The sequence below is a fragment of the Triturus cristatus genome, chromosome 2_1 (genome assembly GCF_964204655.1).
Source record: "Triturus cristatus chromosome 2_1, aTriCri1.1, whole genome shotgun sequence".
Lineage (NCBI taxonomy): Eukaryota > Metazoa > Chordata > Amphibia > Caudata > Salamandridae > Triturus > Triturus cristatus.
The window spans coordinates 866,425,728-866,445,331 of NC_140581.1; the positions used below are offsets into that span (position 1 = coordinate 866,425,728).

The 19,604-nt window shown below is 46.1% G+C and overlaps 1 protein-coding gene across 1 annotated transcript in view; it reads left to right on the forward strand.

The window, feature by feature from the left end:
- Positions 1 to 19,604, forward strand: part of ENTREP1 (endosomal transmembrane epsin interactor 1) — a 174,973-nt gene that overhangs the window by 47,609 nt on the left and 107,760 nt on the right. The window contains exon 3 of the mRNA XM_085633000.1: positions 4,374 to 4,484. Within this exon, the coding sequence (XP_085489126.1) occupies positions 4,374 to 4,484 (111 nt within the window). The remainder of the gene's footprint in view (positions 1 to 4,373; positions 4,485 to 19,604) is intronic.

Below are 19,604 nucleotides of genomic sequence, written 5' to 3' on the forward strand. Positions count from 1 at the left end.
ACACGCACAATTGATCAAGCAAAAACAATAACAAGCCTGTTTTTTTCCATGTTTGCCACAAGAACAGTGTACCTTGAAACTTGTTTTCTTATGCAAAAAATGCAGTCACTAGAAGTCGTTTCCTGGTCTCCCTTCAAGATTGTGATTTACAGACAGAATGCATTCATTTTCTTGTTCCTTTGTTCTGCTGTCTTCCTGTACACGAGGGGTAGGAAAGTGCCCCTTTTTGACTTACTCAGCCCCACTTTTTGCCTGGTATTTGACCAGGCCTCGAGTGCCAGATCTCTTTACCTAAGACTGTGCAATACCTTTAGCAGATCCTGTAAGTCCCTTGTAGGAGGCTAAAGAGGATATCTAAGGGCTGCAGCATTGTTCTGTCTTTGTTGTTGCGTCGTGTCCAAGGCCTTGCGCTCGTGTTCCTGTGCTTCTGGAGCCATGATGGAATGAGAATCATTGTTCTGATTCTCTAACAGTCGAGGAGGATGGGAGGGGAGACAGAGCTACTGTGGACGTGCAATGCCATTGGTGATTGCCCACTGTTGAATACACTTCAATAAAGGAGTTTTCTTAGACATACCTGCCCAGTGTCTCCTTTATAACAAGCATGTATTGTGCCACCCTAAGGGACCACTTAGCACCAACATGCAAACTGCCAATGCAGGGTGCGTGCTATGGTGCAGAGAAAAGTGAAGACACAACATGACATCTCCTGTGTGCCATGCCAGCAGACACTGCATGCAGTCTAGGTAAGTCACCCCTGACAGCTCTAAGGCAGGGTGCACTATACTCCATGTGAGGACATAGCTGCATGAGCAGATATGCCCCTGTGACGTATCAGTTGATTCTTAAATATTACAAGTGACCAGGTAAGCCATATTTAGTACATGTGCTGGATACTGGTATTTACGAGTTCCCAGTTACATGATGGCTTCACTGAAACAACAGATGTTTGCTATTAAACATCTCGTATTAATAAACCCACGCTGATCCCACTGATGGATTTATTAATGCATGCACTCAGAGGGAACCTTAGAGGTGCCCCCTGAAAACCTACCAACTGCAAGTGAACTGGCTGACTGGTGTAGCCCAGCTTGTCACCACAGACAGGTTCCTGACCCCCTGCAGATGAGAGGCCACGCTCCCTGAGGGAAGAAAGAATGCCTGCTCTGGCCAGTGTTGTTGTCACCTCCTCCCAGCACGATGGCTAATTGATCAGCATATCAAGGCAGGAGGCTTCAAAGGTTTCTCTGCCACCTTTGATATGTACCCAAAGGCTCCCCCAGACAGGAAAATGCCACCCCCGGCCCTGGGCCCATTTGGCACCAGGACAGGCAGAAAAATTAGCTAGCACCCCTAAGGTGGGCTACCTTTTGTTGACACGATTTTTAATATTCCACCATTTTAGCTTTGCTGGAATTAGGCTCTCCGGGTCAGGGTTATGCTTACTTCCCACAGAAGGTGATCATATAGAGGGTGTAGACACCGTAAAGGTAAGCAGCCCATCGGCTACTACATGTCTCTCCCCGTTATGGCCCAAAATTGAGTATTTACGTGGCAACCCTGACACCAGGTACTTACCTTTTATGGATCAAGAAGAAGAGGACAAAGAAGAGCTGCGAGAAAAGCGAGAGCTTAAGTGTGATGTGGACTTTTGGCACCAAACCCTGCCTGTGCACACCAAGTCTTGATAATCGTGACCAGCAACTCGTCCTGCAGCTGACCAGCTTCCAAGGACCCTTGGAGACTGCCAGCACTTTGTAAATTGCCAGCAATCTCCCTTGGAGTAGAAGAGCGACTCCCCTGCAGTCCACAGACACCGAAAATGCAAAGTCTGGTTTACCAAATTTCTGCTCCCCAGCAGTCTGACGCAACAGCCTCCAAGGAACAGGAACCTGTGCTCCTAAAGGTCAGATCTGTCCACCCACCAAGTGAGAGGACACCAGGGCCAACTGGAGTCGCACAGGACCAATGCCCGGGGTGCCGGACCCCTTGCAGCAAGCAGAGACTGTGAGAGTGTAATCCAGACTCCAATGATGTAGAGACTGAGCAGCCGTCAAGGGACGTCAGCACTGCAGAGACCCATCCCCAGAGTGGCCGAGCAGTCCTGATTTTGCACCTACAACCGGTGAGACCGGCAACCACAAGGCTCTAGGACACACAGAGCACAGATGACCTTTCCACGCTGCACCCGAGCACCCCAGCTCGGGTACCGACGAACCGGCTGTGCCCTTTTGTCACCTGGAACCTTTATGACCCAGGCCCCCACCACCCTGTTTGGAACTCCTGGACTTGTCCCCAAGTCTCTCTCTGCAGACTGTTTGTTGGTGGCCACCCTTCTTCCTAGTGGCGTAGCACACATAGCTACCAACCCGACCAGCACCTCTGCAACCGGACGCCCCAGGGCAGATGGCAAGTAACTGCTTATGGAACTTTGGACCTTGGCCCCATACAACCATAAATCCAGAAGGAGACCTCCAGAAACCGATCGCAAATATCTGTATGCAACATATGCCTTTTCTCCCATGGGGAAGCATTGCTGCGTAAAGACACATTTAAGTGAACTATTTACTTACCGGTAAAAATTCATATTTTAAAAAAGTACTTCCTTGATAGGTAAGTTCTTGGTATCATAGTTTGCATAAAATATGACTTATGGTTCTAAATTGGTTTAGGATTTATTCTTGAGTGTGTGTCTCATTTATTACCTCTGTTAGTACAACAAATGCTTAGCACTACCCTCTGATAAGCCCAACTGCTCACCCACACTATCACAAAAGAGAGCATTTGGGTTTTCATTCCTTTGTAAACCAACTGGGGTTTGCCTGGACTCTACACAGTGTACCTAGTTTTTGGTCCACTATATAAAAAACCACTTTCGTACAATCATCCTATTTATTTGTTGCACTTTGAATTCATATAGAGATTTATACATTCTGGACATTCCCAGCCAATGGACCAGGGCTCTATCCTAACAATTAAGAATACCCCTCCAGAGCATAATGGGGAATTATGGAAAAATTAGTCTTACAGGTTATTCTGCTGAAGTTTTATAACATTACACCTCAATTGGGAATGACGGCACCTAGAAAGCAACGGGTTTGCTTGTCAAATATATGAAAAGGCATCTTTTGGGATTTCCCTCATTCAGCTTGGAAATCTTACCTCTTAAACCCAATGGCAAAGTACATGGGGGTATGTGTATTAGCATATGTTAATGTTAATGTTATTGGCACTTATAGAGCGCGACTGCTACCCGAAGGTGTCCTGGCGCTATTATGTGATGTCCATCATTGGCCTGAGTTGGGTAGGTGCAACTGGTCTTTAACCAGCCTGTGGCTTTAAAAGAAATTTGAGTATAAGGTCGGACCTTGGAGGGCTTCTTAAGGCGAAGTTGACATTGAAGTCCCCTCAAAACGTTGAGTCATAGCAACAACAGCACATAGATGTTAGTTATCTACAGCTCTGGGGACAAGAAGTAACTGATTACTGTATTGCTCACCAGGGGCTGTATTGCACAAGCGCCCCGGGGGCGCAGTGGCCATTTGCGCCCACGTTATACGCCCCCAGTGCACTTTGGTATTGCAGAAGGGACCACAGATGCTTGGGCGGCCCCTTTTGTTACACAGATAGCACAGACACACATACAGCGCCAGCACTATAATAAGAGGGCATTCCCTCATTTACATGGGGGCGTGGCCCCATACAAATGAGGGAATCACTTTGCCTCTGCGTCCACGCTGTATTACCGAGGTGGGCGTAGAGGTAAACATGCTTTTAGAAGGCGCAATTTAATGGCAGCCTTCTAAAGGGTAGAAAGGGGTTCCCATGAAACCTCCAAACATTCCCTTGCAGACGGGTGCAGCCACTCACTGCACTTGCCTGCAAGGGGATTTCTAATCTCATTTAAAAGTGCCGGTGGATTGCCGCCTGCCCACAGAGACAGCTGCTCCGCTTTTCTCTGGAATCCGCTGCCCCGGAGGCAGCAAGAGTTCGCAGCTTCCTCAAGGGCAGGACATTCTTCCTGATAGGGCGCACTTTCCATGTTTGCATCTGGAGCACCTGCTTTAATGTGCGCCGAGGTGCAAACATGGAAAGTGCCCCCTATCTGAGACCTCTAATTCATGAAAACAGAATGCCTATCAGAGAATTCACCCATCTCCCTGGGTTCTATGAATACAGTGTGCTACTATCAATTAGTGTGCTAGCAATGCTAGCCGGCATGACGATTTGAAGTAGGTTAACTAAACATACTGTGCATTAATCTGCAATCCAGAAATTATAGTAAAACGTATTTTATTCTGAAACATTTTGATTGAGTTTGTTTTGACTGCTATGTATGAACTTATTCTGTATCCAATGTTTTATTCTTGCAGGTTAACCTCTTTGTTTTGCTGTCAGTGGTCTGTGTTCTTCTAAACCTGGCAGGATTTATCCTTGGATGCCAAGGAGCTCAGTTTGTCTCCAGCATGACAAGCTGTCAATTGGTGAGCATTGAGAGAGAAGGACAATATGATAGCCATTATATTCTCACTCTGGTCATAAATTTCTATCTGTGTTGACGGTGTTTTAAGATGACTGATACAGTACTTCCTAACGAATAAAAAATTAATTATTGAATTTAAATATTTCTACTTGATTACATTATGCTGCTGTGTCTAAATTGAGGTCCCAACCATGGTTTTAGGTACTTGCATCCACTTTTAAAAGCAGGTTATGTAGGCTATGACAGTGATCATTAAAAACTGATACATTGAAAGTAAAAAGAATGCTTGACCGAAATTGAATTACGTATTTGCAAACCAGGCATGTCAAAAGTTCTGGGCCATCAGATTGTAGCAGGGCCCTTCATAGGAGAAGAACCTGTTTAAAATTTTAAAATTTAAAAGTGCATCCTGTAGGGAATGAGAAAACACACCAGGGGCTGTATTATTTGCGCCCCTGCGGCACTTTGGTATTACAGAAGGGACCGCAGACTCTTGTGCGGCCCCTTTTGTAACACAGAGGGCGCTGGCACACATATAGCACCAGCGCTGTCATCAGAGGGCGTCCCCTAATTTGCATAGGGGCATGACCCCATGCAAATGAGGGAATCTCTTTACCTCTGCGCCTGAGCCGTATTATAGACTCGGGCGCAAATGCAAAGAAGCCATCAAGAGGTGCACTGAAAGTGGGCCACCAAAAGGTGGTTCACTGTCAGTGCGCCACGTAATGGCAGCCCAGACATTTTCTGCACCCGCCTGCAAGGGGATCTCTCTCCCCTCTTAAAAGTGCAGTGCTGCTTCAAAGCCGCCCCGCGTTTCACTTGAATGTGCTGACACCAGGCTAACATAAGTTTGCGGCTGCCCTGGGGGTAGAGTATTCATTCCAATATATACATCTGCCACATTGCTGCGAGCGCGCTGGACTAGCGCTGTGCGTTTTTAACTCCCCAGCGTTTTTTTATTTGTGTTACTGCTTTTGTTCTACTTACCCTTGTTTTTAGATTTGGCTGTCTCCAGCCTGCGCCCCCTCCCCTCACTGCATTTGAAAAAGTGCACCTCTGTGCCTAAAAGCACCACCACTTTGGTGGGTCCGGGTCCTGGGCATCCACTGCGGGCGCCATCTTGGTTTGGGGATTGGGATTCGGCGGCGGCCGCCATCTTTAAGCGGACTCGCGCGCCAAGGGCTCACTGGAGAGTCTACTTAAGGCGGTCTTTGTTTTGGAGGTGGTCCTATACATCTGCCACATTGCTGCGAGCGCGCTGGACTAGCGCTGTGCGTTTTTAACTCCCCAGCGTTTTTTTATTTGTGTTACTGCTTTTGTTCTACTTACCCTTGTTTTTAGATTTGGCTGTCTCCAGCCTGCGCCCCCTCCCCTCACTGCATTTGAAAAAGTGCACCTCTGTGCCTAAAAGCACCACCACTTTGGTGGGTCCGGGTCCTGGGCATCTACTGCGGGCGCCATCTTGGTTTGGGGATTGGGATTCGGCGGCGGCCGCCATCTTTAAGCGGACTCGCGCGCCAAGGGCTCACTGGAGAGTCTACTTAAGGCGGTCTTTGTTTTAGAGGTGGTCCTATACATCTGCCACATTGCTGCGAGCGCGCTGGACTAGCGCTGTGCGTTTTTAACTCCCCAGCGTTTTTTTATTTGTGTTACTGCTTTTGTTCTACTTACCCTTGTTTTTAGATTTGGCTGTCTCCAGCCTGCGCCCCCTCCCCTCACTGCATTTGAAAAAGTGCACCTCTGTGCCTAAAAGCACCACCACTTTGGTGGGTCCGGGTCCTGGGCATCCACTGCGGGCGCCATCTTGGTTTGGGGATTGGGATTCGGCGGCGGCCGCCATCTTTAAGCGGACTCGCGCGCCAAGGGCTCACTGGAGAGTCTAATTAAAGTCGCTCCTTCACGCGCAGCGTGACGCGCAGGTAGACGCCTTCGCTTAGCCTGAGTCGTGCCGGAGTCCTGCCCGTCTGCGCCCGTCAGCGTCCCGGAGGCGCCGGGGCGACGGTGGACTGCGGCACGGCCCGTCGAGGGGGAAGATGATCACCTATACTTCATCGGTGCTGCGCGCCATGCAGACCCATTCTTGCTCCTGTCGTTCGGTCTTTCCGGGGCGCTTTAAGGGTAAGCGCCGCTGTCCAGCCTGTGGCTGGTCGCCCACGTGGACATTGGTCAATGTCTGCAGGCCCGTAGAGGCTCGTGTTAGGCACCTATGTCTGCTCCTGAATACGAGGTCGCTGGGATGTCATGCCTTGCACCTATATGATCTCCTTGTGAGGGAAAACCCCCTGTGTCTTCTCCTAACCGAAACTTGGCTGGGAGAAGCGTCGAATCCGGATATCTTTTCCGCTATCCCCCCAGCCTATAACATCTTTCGGCAGGATAGAGAGAAAGGCAGGGGCGGTGGTGTAGCTGTGGTGGTGAGGAAGAACGTTTCCTGCTCTGTTCTCCCTCTCAATCCTATTGGGGGGTCGGAGTCCATTGCTTTTACACTCAGACTGTCCTCGGTCCAAGCATTTAAGGGGCTGTTGGTCTATAGGTCACCAGGCCCGATGGGCTCCTTCTTGGAGGATTTGCAGATAGCGATTTCCGAACTGGCGCTTACTACACAGCACTGTGTAGTGGCGGGCGATTTCAACTTCCATCTAGATGTCATAGGCGACCCGGACACTATCAAACTGTTGGACATCACATCTCCTCTGGGCCTATTACCATGCGTGTCAGGTCCTACGCATGAGAGAGGGCATACCCTCGATCAAGTGTTTTCATCAGTTCCGCTCGCCGATGTAGAGACTCTGCCTGTGCTCTGGACGGATCATAGGCTGATCAGGTTCTCTGTGTGTGAGAATGGGCGGCCGGATAACATCGCCCCCATGCTACCTAGATCGGCCTCGAGAGCGCTCCATAGAGTGACACCTGATATGTTAGAGCAGGCGCTCGCGGAACATCCCTGTTATCTCTCGGGTGATCTGGAAAGAGACACGGAGGCTCTGCAGTCGTGGCTGACCGAAAGGCTGGACGATCTTGCCCCACTGGCAGCCCCTCGGTCCACGGCTGTACGGCAATCTGCGCCGTGGTTCACTGAGGCGCTGCGGGTGGCCCGCAGCCAATGCAAGGTTGCTGAGCGGGCCTGGCGCCTTCAGTACAACGAGGTGGACAAACTCGCCTACAGGGCGGCTATTAAGGCCTATCATCGGGACATCTTAGATGCCAAAAAAGAATACCTTGCTAAGAGGATTGAGGTGGCGGCGAACTCCTGCAAGGAGATCTTCACGGTGGTGAAGGAGTTCACGACCCCCAGTTCCTACTCAGCCCCACCAGTGCCATCGGAGGCGTGGGCGTGTAATCTCGCCAGCTTTTTCACTAGTAAGATCAAGGCAATTCAGGCCTCCTTCTCGGAGAGCGCTGAGGATGGTGGATGTGGCCCCGGAGCGGAACGTGAGCTACCGCCCATGCCTACCGCAGTGTTGACAGATTTTCCAGCAGTCACTTGCGAGGCGTCGCGGGCGCTGCTTACCAGCCTTAAATCTGGCTCGCCACTTGACCCATGCCCTGCCAAATTTTTGGCCGGGATGGCGGCGGTGGTGAATCCCCTGGTTAACCCCATCCTCAATGCCTCCTTGAGGGAGGGAAGGGTGCCTACCACCTGGAAGAGGGCGATGGTGATCCCCCTTTTGAAAAAGCCGGGCTTTGATGCCGAGGTTTTGGCCAATTATAGGCCAATTTCACTTCTCCCGGCTCTGGCCAAGATTACCGAGAAACATGTTCATGGCGTCTTGTCGAGCTTTCTTGAGACCAACCATCTGCTCCATCCTTCCCAATCCGGCTTCCGTCCCAACTTCAGCACGGAAACGGCATTGTTGGAGGTCTCCGAGATCATCAGGGAGACCTTGGATGTTGGTGGCAAGGCCATGTTAGTCATGTTGGACCTGTCGGCGGCCTTTGATACCGTCCCCCACGTGGCGCTCCTCGCCAGGCTCCACGACATCGGCATTAGGGGGACGGTGCTCAAATGGTTTACGTCTTTCCTGGAAGGCCGCCGCCAGACGATCTGGGTCTCCCAGAGCTCCGCCGAGATGCCGCCTCTGGGGGTTGGGGTTCCACAGGGCTCTGTGCTGAGCCCATCACTGTTTAACATCTTTATGTCCCCCCTGGCGGCGGCGGTGGAGGCTTACGGGGCCCAGATCGTGTCCTACGCCGACGACACGCAACTCCTCTTCACTTGTGGTAAAGATCAACCATTTGATGGAGAGAGTATCCGGGGTTGTTTGGGCAGGGTATTCGACTGGTTCCAGCATAACAACCTGAAGGCCAACTCCAGTAAGTCGGAGGTCCTATTCTTCGGCTGTGTCACCGACCCTGAGTGGCGGCAATGGTGGCCATCTGAAATGAGCCCTCCTGTACAATCATCTGCGGTTGCTAAAAATCTTGGCGTCAAACTTGATAATAAGTTATCACTGAGAGCGCACATCCTGGGTCTGGCCGGAACCTGCTTTGGTATTCTGAAGATGCTCCGCAAGTTTCTTCCACTGCTTTCTGCGGAGCATAGGCGGATTACAGTGCAGGCGCTTATCGGGTCCCGGCTCGACTATGCCAATGCCCTCTTTCTTGGCCTCCCGGACTACCTGGTCCAACGCCTTCAGGTGGCACAAAACTCTGCTGCCCGTGCCATCTTTGGCCTGCATAGGCGGTCACGAGCCTCTGGGTTGCTGCAGAAGCTTCATTGGCTGCCTATCCGTAAGCGGATTATGTTCAAATCCCTTACGTTGATGCATAAAGCCCTGTTTGGCTCAGGGGCTGGGTATCTACGGTGTAGATTGGCCTTCTATCGTCCTGCCCGCTCACTGCGGTCCGAATCTCTTTTTACTGCCGTGGTGCCACGTGTACGGAAGGCGCGGACTGGGGGCCGTTCCTTCAGCTTTAAGGCACCCCAGCTGTGGAACTCTCTGCCACTGGCGCTACGCAGTACCTCTAATCTGCTTCAATTCAGGAAGAGCCTGAAGACTTGGCTTTTTAATGTTTAACTGTTTTCTTTGCGGGGTTCTTTCTTTCTTTCCTGTATTAGTTTTTTCTTGTTATGTTATTACACACGGAGCCGCCTGTGGAAAGCGCCGGGACACTCTTTTAGAGTAGCTGTGCGCTATATAAGTTTATTTTAACATAACATAACATAACAATACGGCACTCTCTCTTTGTGCCGGGCGCACCTTTAGAAAGGTGCGCCCGGCGCAAATAAAGAAAATGCGCTGCATTGTCTAATACCACCCCTGATCAGCCTCTGGCTCCATTTAGTGAAATTAGTCTTGTTGGCTTGCTCAGCATTAAGACCATACATTTGTTTTTAAAGTATGTTAATAAATATGCTGTAGCATGAGTCTGGACCTTCAATATATGTAGGGCCTGAGGGATAATGGCCCCCAACCCTTTTTGAAGTGCTCACTGGAAACAAAGTGATTGCTTTTAGTTTTTTGTGCTCAAATATACTTATTGTTATTAGTTTTATGCGAAACTAACAAGAACCACAATACAAAAAATATACAATGCAAATTAAAAACTAAACTAAAGCAGAAAAAGTGGGCTCACAATATCCATAATATAAGAGCAATAATCAATAAATGATTGTTCTTATTTTCACTAACTATAGTAGATATCTAAAAAGGTGAGTGAATTCATAAATAAATGTAAGCATATATTAAAATAAATACATAAAGTAATTTCCAAAATAATTGGTGAGCAAAGTATATTTCTGAATTGTAGACAAAGCTATGTGAGCACTCTTCCGGGAAAAAATAATCCATGTCCACCAAAGATTAACAGAAAGTAGGTTAGTGTTTTTCCAATTAGATGAGATAGATTTATTAGCAGTAGAAATAAGCAAATCAAATAAATTAGCCTGGATTTCAGAAAAAGAAGTTAATTCCGCAGCCTTAAAAAGTATTATTTGAACACATATAGCATCGGTGATATTCAGAAAGTGACAAATAATTTTCAAACTTTTCTTCAAAATTCAAATATAACTTTTAAACAAAAGTACACATTTTAAAGATTGTTTTCATTTTTATAATGCCAGCACAATGCAGAATCAAGACTTACACTTTATTGAACTTTTCCAGAATCCTTAAACATTTATATAATATCCAAACATTGGTTTGGTATATAGCAACTAGATGTACACCATATTGCCATTTAAGCAAGTTTAATTTAATAGATAAGTCTTCATTCCATGGGAAAGCCATATTATCGAGATTAGAACCTCCATGTGCATTATAGTTCCACAATGTTGAAGCTAAATGACCAGATTTATAGGAAATGTTAACAAACAAAATTGATTCAGGGATTTTGGCTATAGGAAACCTATCAGAAAAAGTTAGCAATACAGCATCACATAAAATTTAGTAATTAAAGTAAGCATTAAAAGAAATATTGAATTTATATTGTAATTCTCGAAAAGAAAAAAAAAAATCTCTTGACACACATCCTTTTTTTCCCCCAAGTACTTCTTTATTAGATTGCAGAAGTATACATAAATTGTTGCTGGAACAAGCACATAGGATACAGTAGTAAAATTATGCATTAGGTGCAGTTAACACAAGGAATATCAATGTTGGGTATAACGTCTCAGTTCTCAGTGTCTATAGTAGTCAGCAGACGTGCGATGTGTGACCCTATTGGCGAATCCCAGATCTATGTATGTCAGCCACTAAGAGCCCACTACTTTATTAAAATGCCCAACTGGGGTTTGAGCTACTGCTAGTTTATTAAAGTACTGAACTGGGGCTTGAACTATATATCTTTATATCCGTGGAGCTATTCTGACATCTCGGACATTGGGGGCAACATGTCCCTACAGTTCCTGATTCCTGCCAGAATGTGGATGTATATTGTGCATTGAAGGGAAGGACGATAATGTCTTGGGCACAGACCCACTCCTGAGGAAAGGAGCAGAGGAGGGGGATGGTAAGCATATCGTCCAGATTCGATGTGGCATGTCTTTTGTGTTCCTGCAGGTTAAGAAGGGATGCATTTGTTAGTACAGCGGTCTAAGAAGTTGAGAAGGAGGTCAATCTCTCACAGGGGTCTTTCATCTGTCTTTGCTGCCTAAGTACATGTCCAGAATTGTACAATGATTGAGCAGGCCCATACCATATGATAAACTTCTGCCTCTGGGCACGGGCCTCATGGCCATTTAGGGACCACTGTCGGGAACATTCGGTGGATACGCATTGGGGTAAGGTAAGTATGATGCAAGTAGTTAAATTGAGTGTACTTCTGATGGGGATTTCTGGACACGTGCATACTTGTTCAAGTGCAGTGTGCCACTGTCAGTGTGTGAATTCCTGATCCACTAAAGTTGTCCATTTGTGCTTAGAGGAGGGAATAGTGTGGTGTGAGTATCCAGTAGCGCTCTGTACAGCACTGTAATCAACCGTCTATCTCTGCCATGGGTGAGCAGGGTCTGCAAGGGAGGGAAGGGTTTGGGTTACATTCATTCTGGTCCCCACAGTGTTCCTATCATGGTCACTAGAGTGCTGTAGGACAAGAACTTGCCCTCCTCAGTGTCATGTTATTCCTGGAGTTCCTGGAATGTCAGCAGGGTTTTATGTACATAGAGGTCACCCAGCGTGGTGAGGCCAGCCTCTCTTCATGGTCTAATGTTGTGGTGTTCAGTCACTCTGCAGAGGGCTAGAAGAACCTACCATAGTAGGCTCGGCGAGTATGGCAGTGGGTGGCATTGGAGCTGGACATATGTGGGCCAGCATCGCTTGGAGGTCTTGACCAGGCATCCCGGGTGCAGTGCGGCTCACACAGGATCTATCAGTCAGACTATTATAGCACAGTCCCCCTAGTTTCTCTGTATGAACATCCGCCCAGGGTTAGTGACGTCGGAGAGCCAGCGCATCCGCCGTTGCAATTGAACTGCTGCGTAGCATAGTTTATAATCTGGTGTTCCTAAACCTCCTTGCTCTGGAGGGGCGTGTAACTTAGTAAGTGCAACTCTCTTTCAGCTGGTACTCAAAATCAAAGCAGAGAGAACAGAGTCCAGGTCCCTGAAGAAACTCTTAGGCAGGTGGTCTGGGAGGGCAGGAAATGGTAGAGCACACATACCTGAGGTATACCAATGAGTCATCAGCATATAGTGAGACATCTTCCCAAACATTACTAATTGGGATCCCCATTGCGGGCTCTGCAGGTGTACGAGACCCACGAGGGGCTCTATAGACAGGGCGAATAATCGGCGACAGTGGGCAGCCCTGCCTGGTGCCCCTGTACACTTCCAACACAGCAGAGATCTCCTTGATGGCTCGAGTATCTCACCGTGCCACTCTTTCTGTGCCTGCTCTGCAGGTGGAGAGGCACCCTTTGTTGCCTCCGCGAGAAAGGAGGTGGGGGGCAGCGGAGATTCATCCCCCCTCGGATGAGCTGCCTTTGGGTATTGCTGTTTCACCATCTCTGGGATGCAAAGAAGCAGAGGAGATGGGGTGCATCAGAGCCCGTCCTCTATCCAGCCCCAGGTAACTCCAGTCCCAAGTAGGCTGCGGACCTCAGGTTGTCTGTAGTATACCGAAATACTCCCGACTGGCTTCAAATCAAGCAGAGCAGGTCACAGAGGATCTCTGCTATTCGCGGACACCCTTGGTGCTGGGGTGAGAGCTGACAGATGGATGTCAGGTGAACTAGCGACACAGAGCTCTTTCACTCCACATCTATGCTGGTCACTATCTTGGCCACACCGCCCCTTGACACATTTCCTTTAAGAAAAAAAAAATCCCAACATCAATCTACGATTTCTAAAAGGAAAGGTTATGCCTTAGTTTTATTTTAGGATTATGCTGAAGCAATATATGCTAATATCTACCAATGTTAGAATTAAATATACACTTTAAAAAAAAGCTCTAATTATGGGAGAAATATTATTCAATCTTTTATATTAAGTAGAAAACCAACCAGACAAACGAAAGGGATTATTTTTCCCCAACCAATTAAAATGAGCAGATACGTTTGTCCAAAATCTGGCAAACCTACACCAGCAAATACTTTATTAATTTTAACGTTTTTGTAACTAACTCTGTCTTTTATTATTTCAACTAAATTTCGTAATAATGTTATCCAATTTCACAAAAATAAAACTAATAGTAATTGGCTGTGGAAACATTGAAAGTAGGTGTAAAACGTGCGCATAATAATCTTTTTCACTGCATCCATTTGTCCCTACCAAGTAAGAAACAATGGTGACCAGTTTGCAATTTTAGCTATAGTTTTGTGTAGCATACCACCACCATTGCTATATACTGTACATTTAATTGGCGTATAAAAAAATAATAGCCAAGTATTGTAAATGATTTCTGCAGCAATGAATGTTTGAGTTATACATATCATATCAGGGGTATAATGTATATTTAGGGGGAAGAACACAGATTTATTCACATATAAAGTATACCCAGAGACCCTAGAATAATCATTTATGATTTGTAAAATATGAGGCAATGTAAAAGGTTGATTTTCAATTAATAAAAGCACATTGTCCGCATATGCCAACATTTTAAGCGTTAAAACCACAGTTCCACTGCCTTTGTTGTTTTTCAGAATTAAGAATTGAACATAAGAAAGGTTCAATTGCAAATAAAAGTATTAATGGTGATAAGGCACAACTTTGTCTACTACCTGAAAGTAATTGTAGAGCCTGATGATGCACCATTTACATATATTTTAGCATTAGATTTGATATATGAAGCTTTAACCATATTAATAAATGCCTGTCCAAGTTGAAAACAATGCCTAGATGTAAATACAAATTGCCAATGAATTTTATTGAATGCTTTCTCAGGATCTAAAGCTAAGAGTCCATAATTGTATAATGTAGCCTTACAGGCCCCGTTGTAGGAGTTGGAATTAGAAATAACATGAGCAATTCTATTATTATAAAAAGAAAATCTACCTTTCATGATTCCGGTTTGATCATTATGAATTATAAAATGTAAGCTTTTGGAGATACTATTTGATCAGACTTTTCCATACATTTTACAATCCTGGTTTAGCAGAGAAATATTTATGTGATTCGAAACTTGAAAGTGCTTCTTATCAGGTTTGGTATGACACGGGTTTTTAGTTTGTGATAGTGGAAGCAGCCTCAGAAAATACAAATAATACTTTTGAACTGAGAGCAAGGAAATTAGATTCACTGTCGGCATGACAGAACAAGAAAACAGGCGATCAATAAAATTGCTTACATTACATCTAGTAACACTAAAAGGTGATACCAGTGTGAAGCACAATCCTGTCGAAGGAAAGGCCATTCAAGAGGATGGTCCTCAGTGAAGCAGAGTATGGAGTTAATAAAGGGAGATAAATATGTGAAAAGGAGGAGTAATAAAAAACACCACCTCATGGTCACCACCAGGAACATGCACTAGTGGCACGGTGGTGTTCAACGATTTGTTGTCTGAAGAATATTTTATAGAGAAGCATAATATTAGTGCTTGTTATGCAACGTCCATTCCTTTAATTTGATTATATATTTACAGGCCATATCAAGGGCGGATTATGGTTTGAGAGGAATGGCCTTCTGATAGGTTTACTGTTGGCCTTGTGCTTCATATATTCATATATGCTAACTTCCCTGAAGGTAAGAAATATTACCTTGCTCTTGATTGAGGATGTGTGAAGACATTGACTCCAGTGATAACAAGAAACGTTGACCCTCTCTAATGTCTTCAAGTAAACATCGAGTCAAAGGGCCTCATGTAGGTAAATAAATTTTACCGTTTCTTAAATACCGAGCCGTACCGAATCGGTAAATTAGAATCGGAAAGTTATATGTAGGTAAAAATTCGGTAACAGTTACCGATTCGGTAACATTCGGTAATCACGAATCGGAATTCACCGAATCGGTAAATACCGAGGTGGTATTTACCGAATCGGTAAATACCGAGGTGGTAGTTACCGAATCGGAAAATACCGAGGTGGTATTTACCGAATCGGAAAATACCGAGGATACTACCACCTTCCCTTTACTAAGAAGCTAATATTATTATTATGCTAATAGAAGGTCTCTTAGGCTTGAATAGGGGACCCCATACCTCAAAGATCAGCTTAGTGAAATCACATCACAGGAGCATCAGGAGTCTTCTCGCAGGAAGGCTCGTCTTCGGTCTGAATAATAAACATGATGTCTGTGATATTAAAAGCACCAACTGTCAGGTATTTGCAGCTGCGCGTGTGTCATGGCTAAATAGTGGGTCGATCAACCTAGAGTGGAAAACATGCATTGTGTAATATTCCAGACTGTTTGTCACACCATGTACAGACCAAGGTCGCTGCGCAGAGCTTGGGATGGTAACAACAGATTGCTCTCGTGTGAAGCAAGTCTCGAGTCAGCAGTTTATTTAAGAAATAACATGTAAACGCAGTGTCGTGTGCAAAGACAAAAAGATGGCTGTCTAACATTTAACGTGGTTATGCGAACTTAACAATGTATGTACGTATTCAGGGAGAACTCACTACACGCCCCCTTGATCGAAGCACCATTTAATAGGCAAGAAAAGAGAGAACGCAGAGTTCAGTTTCGTCAGAGCAGAACAAGGCGTGACCAATGCTGCGCCAAAGTCCGAAACTACAAAAAATAGCAGCATAGAATTCTAAAAAAAAATGCAAGTAGATAAAAAAACTCAAAACGACCATCAGGAAGAGAAAAAAGAGAAATAAAAGAAATAAATGTTGCGCCAGGGTGCTGTCCAGTAGCACAGGCGCAATGGACGACAGTCCAGTTAATCCATGAATGTATAGGCAGCATATGTGGCCACTGCTTCCAACAAAAAATCGTTTGCAGGGCCACTAAAAGTCTCAGCCATCCAATTAAGTAAAGAAAAGGAACATACGTGTTCTCCAACCATCGGAGCCTCTAGCACAATCAGAGGGCACCCGGAATGTTCCTCCAAATAGCTCATAGCCAAGAAGTCGTAGGCGGCCGCAGAGATGTCCCAATTACCCAGGATACCATGCGCCGCACCACAGGCCATAATCCGGACACCAGAACAGGCCAACTCGTGAGACACTAAGGGCCTCATCAGTCGATCGAAATCCGGCACCGGAGACACCATGTTGGTCAAGCACAAATCCAGAGGCCATTCAAAGGGACAATCCAGGCAGTGAAATACAGGTTGTACGCAGGTGAAGTAGGAATACCTGAAGGATAATCCATAAGCCAGGCTCAAAGTCGCCAATGGCAAAGTACCATAAAAGTCAAGCATCCTATCACGAAGAAGATGCAGACGGGACAGGTGCTCGTGTGGCACAGAAGGAGCAGCCATTCCGGAGTATAAAAAGGAAAAGCAGCACACCTGCCACTAGCGCCAGAAGCAGCGGGACACCTCCAAAGATGCTCGAGAAAAGTGAATGAAAAAATGCCGGAATCACACCAAAAATAGTTTGGAAATAGGTCACGAGACCCGAGACCACAAGTTATAAAAAATGAGCCAGGCCGGTCGTGGACGAGGCATTGAAAATAGTTTGGATCAAAGAGCCGAAATGCAGGGGGAGGTCAGTATTCAGAAGCGCCTGTACCTCAGTGCGCGTATTAGCAACGTGAAGGACAAATGTTTCACGAGAGGAAGTCAAAGGCACCTCTTTTTGGGACAATAGCGCTCTTATTCTGCTCATCTTGTTGAACTCTGCTTTCAAGGTTGGAATCGAAGGCCAGATGGAAACATCCAGCCGCCCATGCGGGGGTGGAAAAAGAACATTATTGCAGCAGACAACTTTCTGCGAGACAGTTACTATGTACGGGATTCCCACTAACATCCCGCAGCAAGCTTCATTATTCAAAATTAAATAACTACCGTTTGCAAGCAGCGTGAAAGAAGGTGTAATCACAGGCACTGGGATACCTCGTAGGACGCACGCCAAATTCGGGGCTTGTACATTGCATGCGCCGTGTAATTGAATGTGCCTACATACCAAGGAATGGTCTGGTGTAGTGGTACATTCCTCGCCTTTCAAATAAACCTCAGTTCCGTCCCTAGTACATCTATACGTAAAGGGGAGGGACCAAACCTCATGCATGAAAGCGGTGCCCAGCGGTTCATACCTACCCAAAGCATAATGTTTCATACAAGACGTAAACTTAAAAAGCGCGAAAGGGAGAGTTCTCAATCCGTGTACTAACCACGTAGCTGAATTGATCTCCGCTACAGAGAAAGGCAACGGTTCTAACTTTTCAATCTGTAACAATGAATATGTAGCATCCTTCATGGACATAAATCGCTGCTTGTCAGTAAGGTTGTAGGGAAGGAATAACGATGTAGTGGTCAGATAGTCCCAAGGGACCCTCCCTGCCTTTAACGTCTGCAACGTCCATGCAAACTGCATAACAGAACGCAACTGGTTTTGACCATGATATAACACAGACATATCATCATGCACAATATCAACAACCGAAGAAACAATATTGTCTAATGTATAAATCCTAGAAGAGAGAGTGCTAATGCTATTATCTATAACGGCTAAAACCTTCTCCATGTTTGCTTGATCAATAGCTCTCAATCTGGAAGCCGCCTCAATCTGCGACAACTTCCAGACTTCGTTGTAAATAGCATGCGCCCACCTTTTGGTTCTGCCACCCACAGGACCCTTAACAAAATCATTCAAATCGGTATGCACATTGATGGAGTGGGTGGACTTCCTGTTCCTGTAGATGTGCTCTGTGTCAGCTGGTGGACAGATTGGGATGTGTGTACCATCAATACAGCCGATGACATGGGGGAACTGTGCCACGTGATGAAAGTCTGTTTTTGTTTTCTGCAGTGCAGCCTGTGTGTTGGGGAAGTTGATGTAGTGGTGCATTCTCTGCATCATGGCATCCAGGAACTTCCTGAAGAAACGTGACAGGCAACTCTGGGATACACCACCCACCGCAGCTATCACCACCTGATAACTGCCGGATGCCAGCAGATGTAGGCTGCAGAGCACCTGCACATGTGGGGGTATGGCGTGCGCCCTTCTTATTGGCTGGTCCAGGAGTGGGTGAAGGTCCCTGATTAAGTCCATGATGGTTTCGGGGTGTAGCCTGTACCTCTCATGTATCTCTGCATCAGTCAGCTGGAATAGTGTGATGCGCTGTCTGTAGATGCGTTCCTCCCGTCGCCAAACCCTCAGTCCTGCTGCCTGTAGACGTAGGCGCCTTGCAATGACATACATAGCGGCCATGTTGTCCACGCTGTTGCATTTTGGGATTGCTTATATGCACTGTTGATGGTTACCACCTGCTTTCAATCCGTGTTAATTACCGACTCTTATTTACCGATTTTCTTGGATTTCTTAATTACCGAGTGCTCCTACATGTCATTTTAATTTTTACCACTTCATATTTACCACTTCATATTTACCGATTCGTTAAGTATGTATTCGGTAAATCTGATTCGGTATTTTAGAATTCGGTAAATATGATTCGGTATTTACCGCCTCATATTTACCGAAAAGTCGTTTTTGGACTCCTACATCTCACTTGTCTGAATACCGGTCGGTAACGGCATATTTACCGAAAATCGGCCGTTACCAACCGGTATTTGGCTACCTACATGAGGCCCAAAGTGAGGCTAACATAAAGAAATAGAGAGACTCTCATATAGTTAGTAGAATCATCTTACAGGGGCTCATAAAATAAAAAGTTATACAATCAGGTTGACTATTCATTAAATTGATGTCTAAATGTTCCATAGTTGTGGATTATTCAGAAGCAAGTTCTTCATCAGAATTAATTATTTGTAATTCTTGAGACTAGAATGAGGCGCAGGCAGTGCAAACCCTCAAGGGTTTTCACAGGCTATAGTTAGAAAGATCAACAGCCTGGAGTTTCCGAAAGACTCGAGCTCCGCAGTTGAAAAGTATGCATACTGAAGAACAGTGAACGTATACGTCCTCTGTACAGAATTGCCATCTCATATGATCTCTGTGCACACTGGGGCCATGTTGTCGGTTTCCTTCTTAACATGCCATAGACAAACCCTACTAATAATGTGCTGTTTTTGTCCACATGCCAATGGCATCTTGAAATAATAGATTTCCACTGAAGCTCTAACTGTGGCTTCCCAGGACATTCAGTCCACACTATAGCCAGTGAGTTCAGGACACC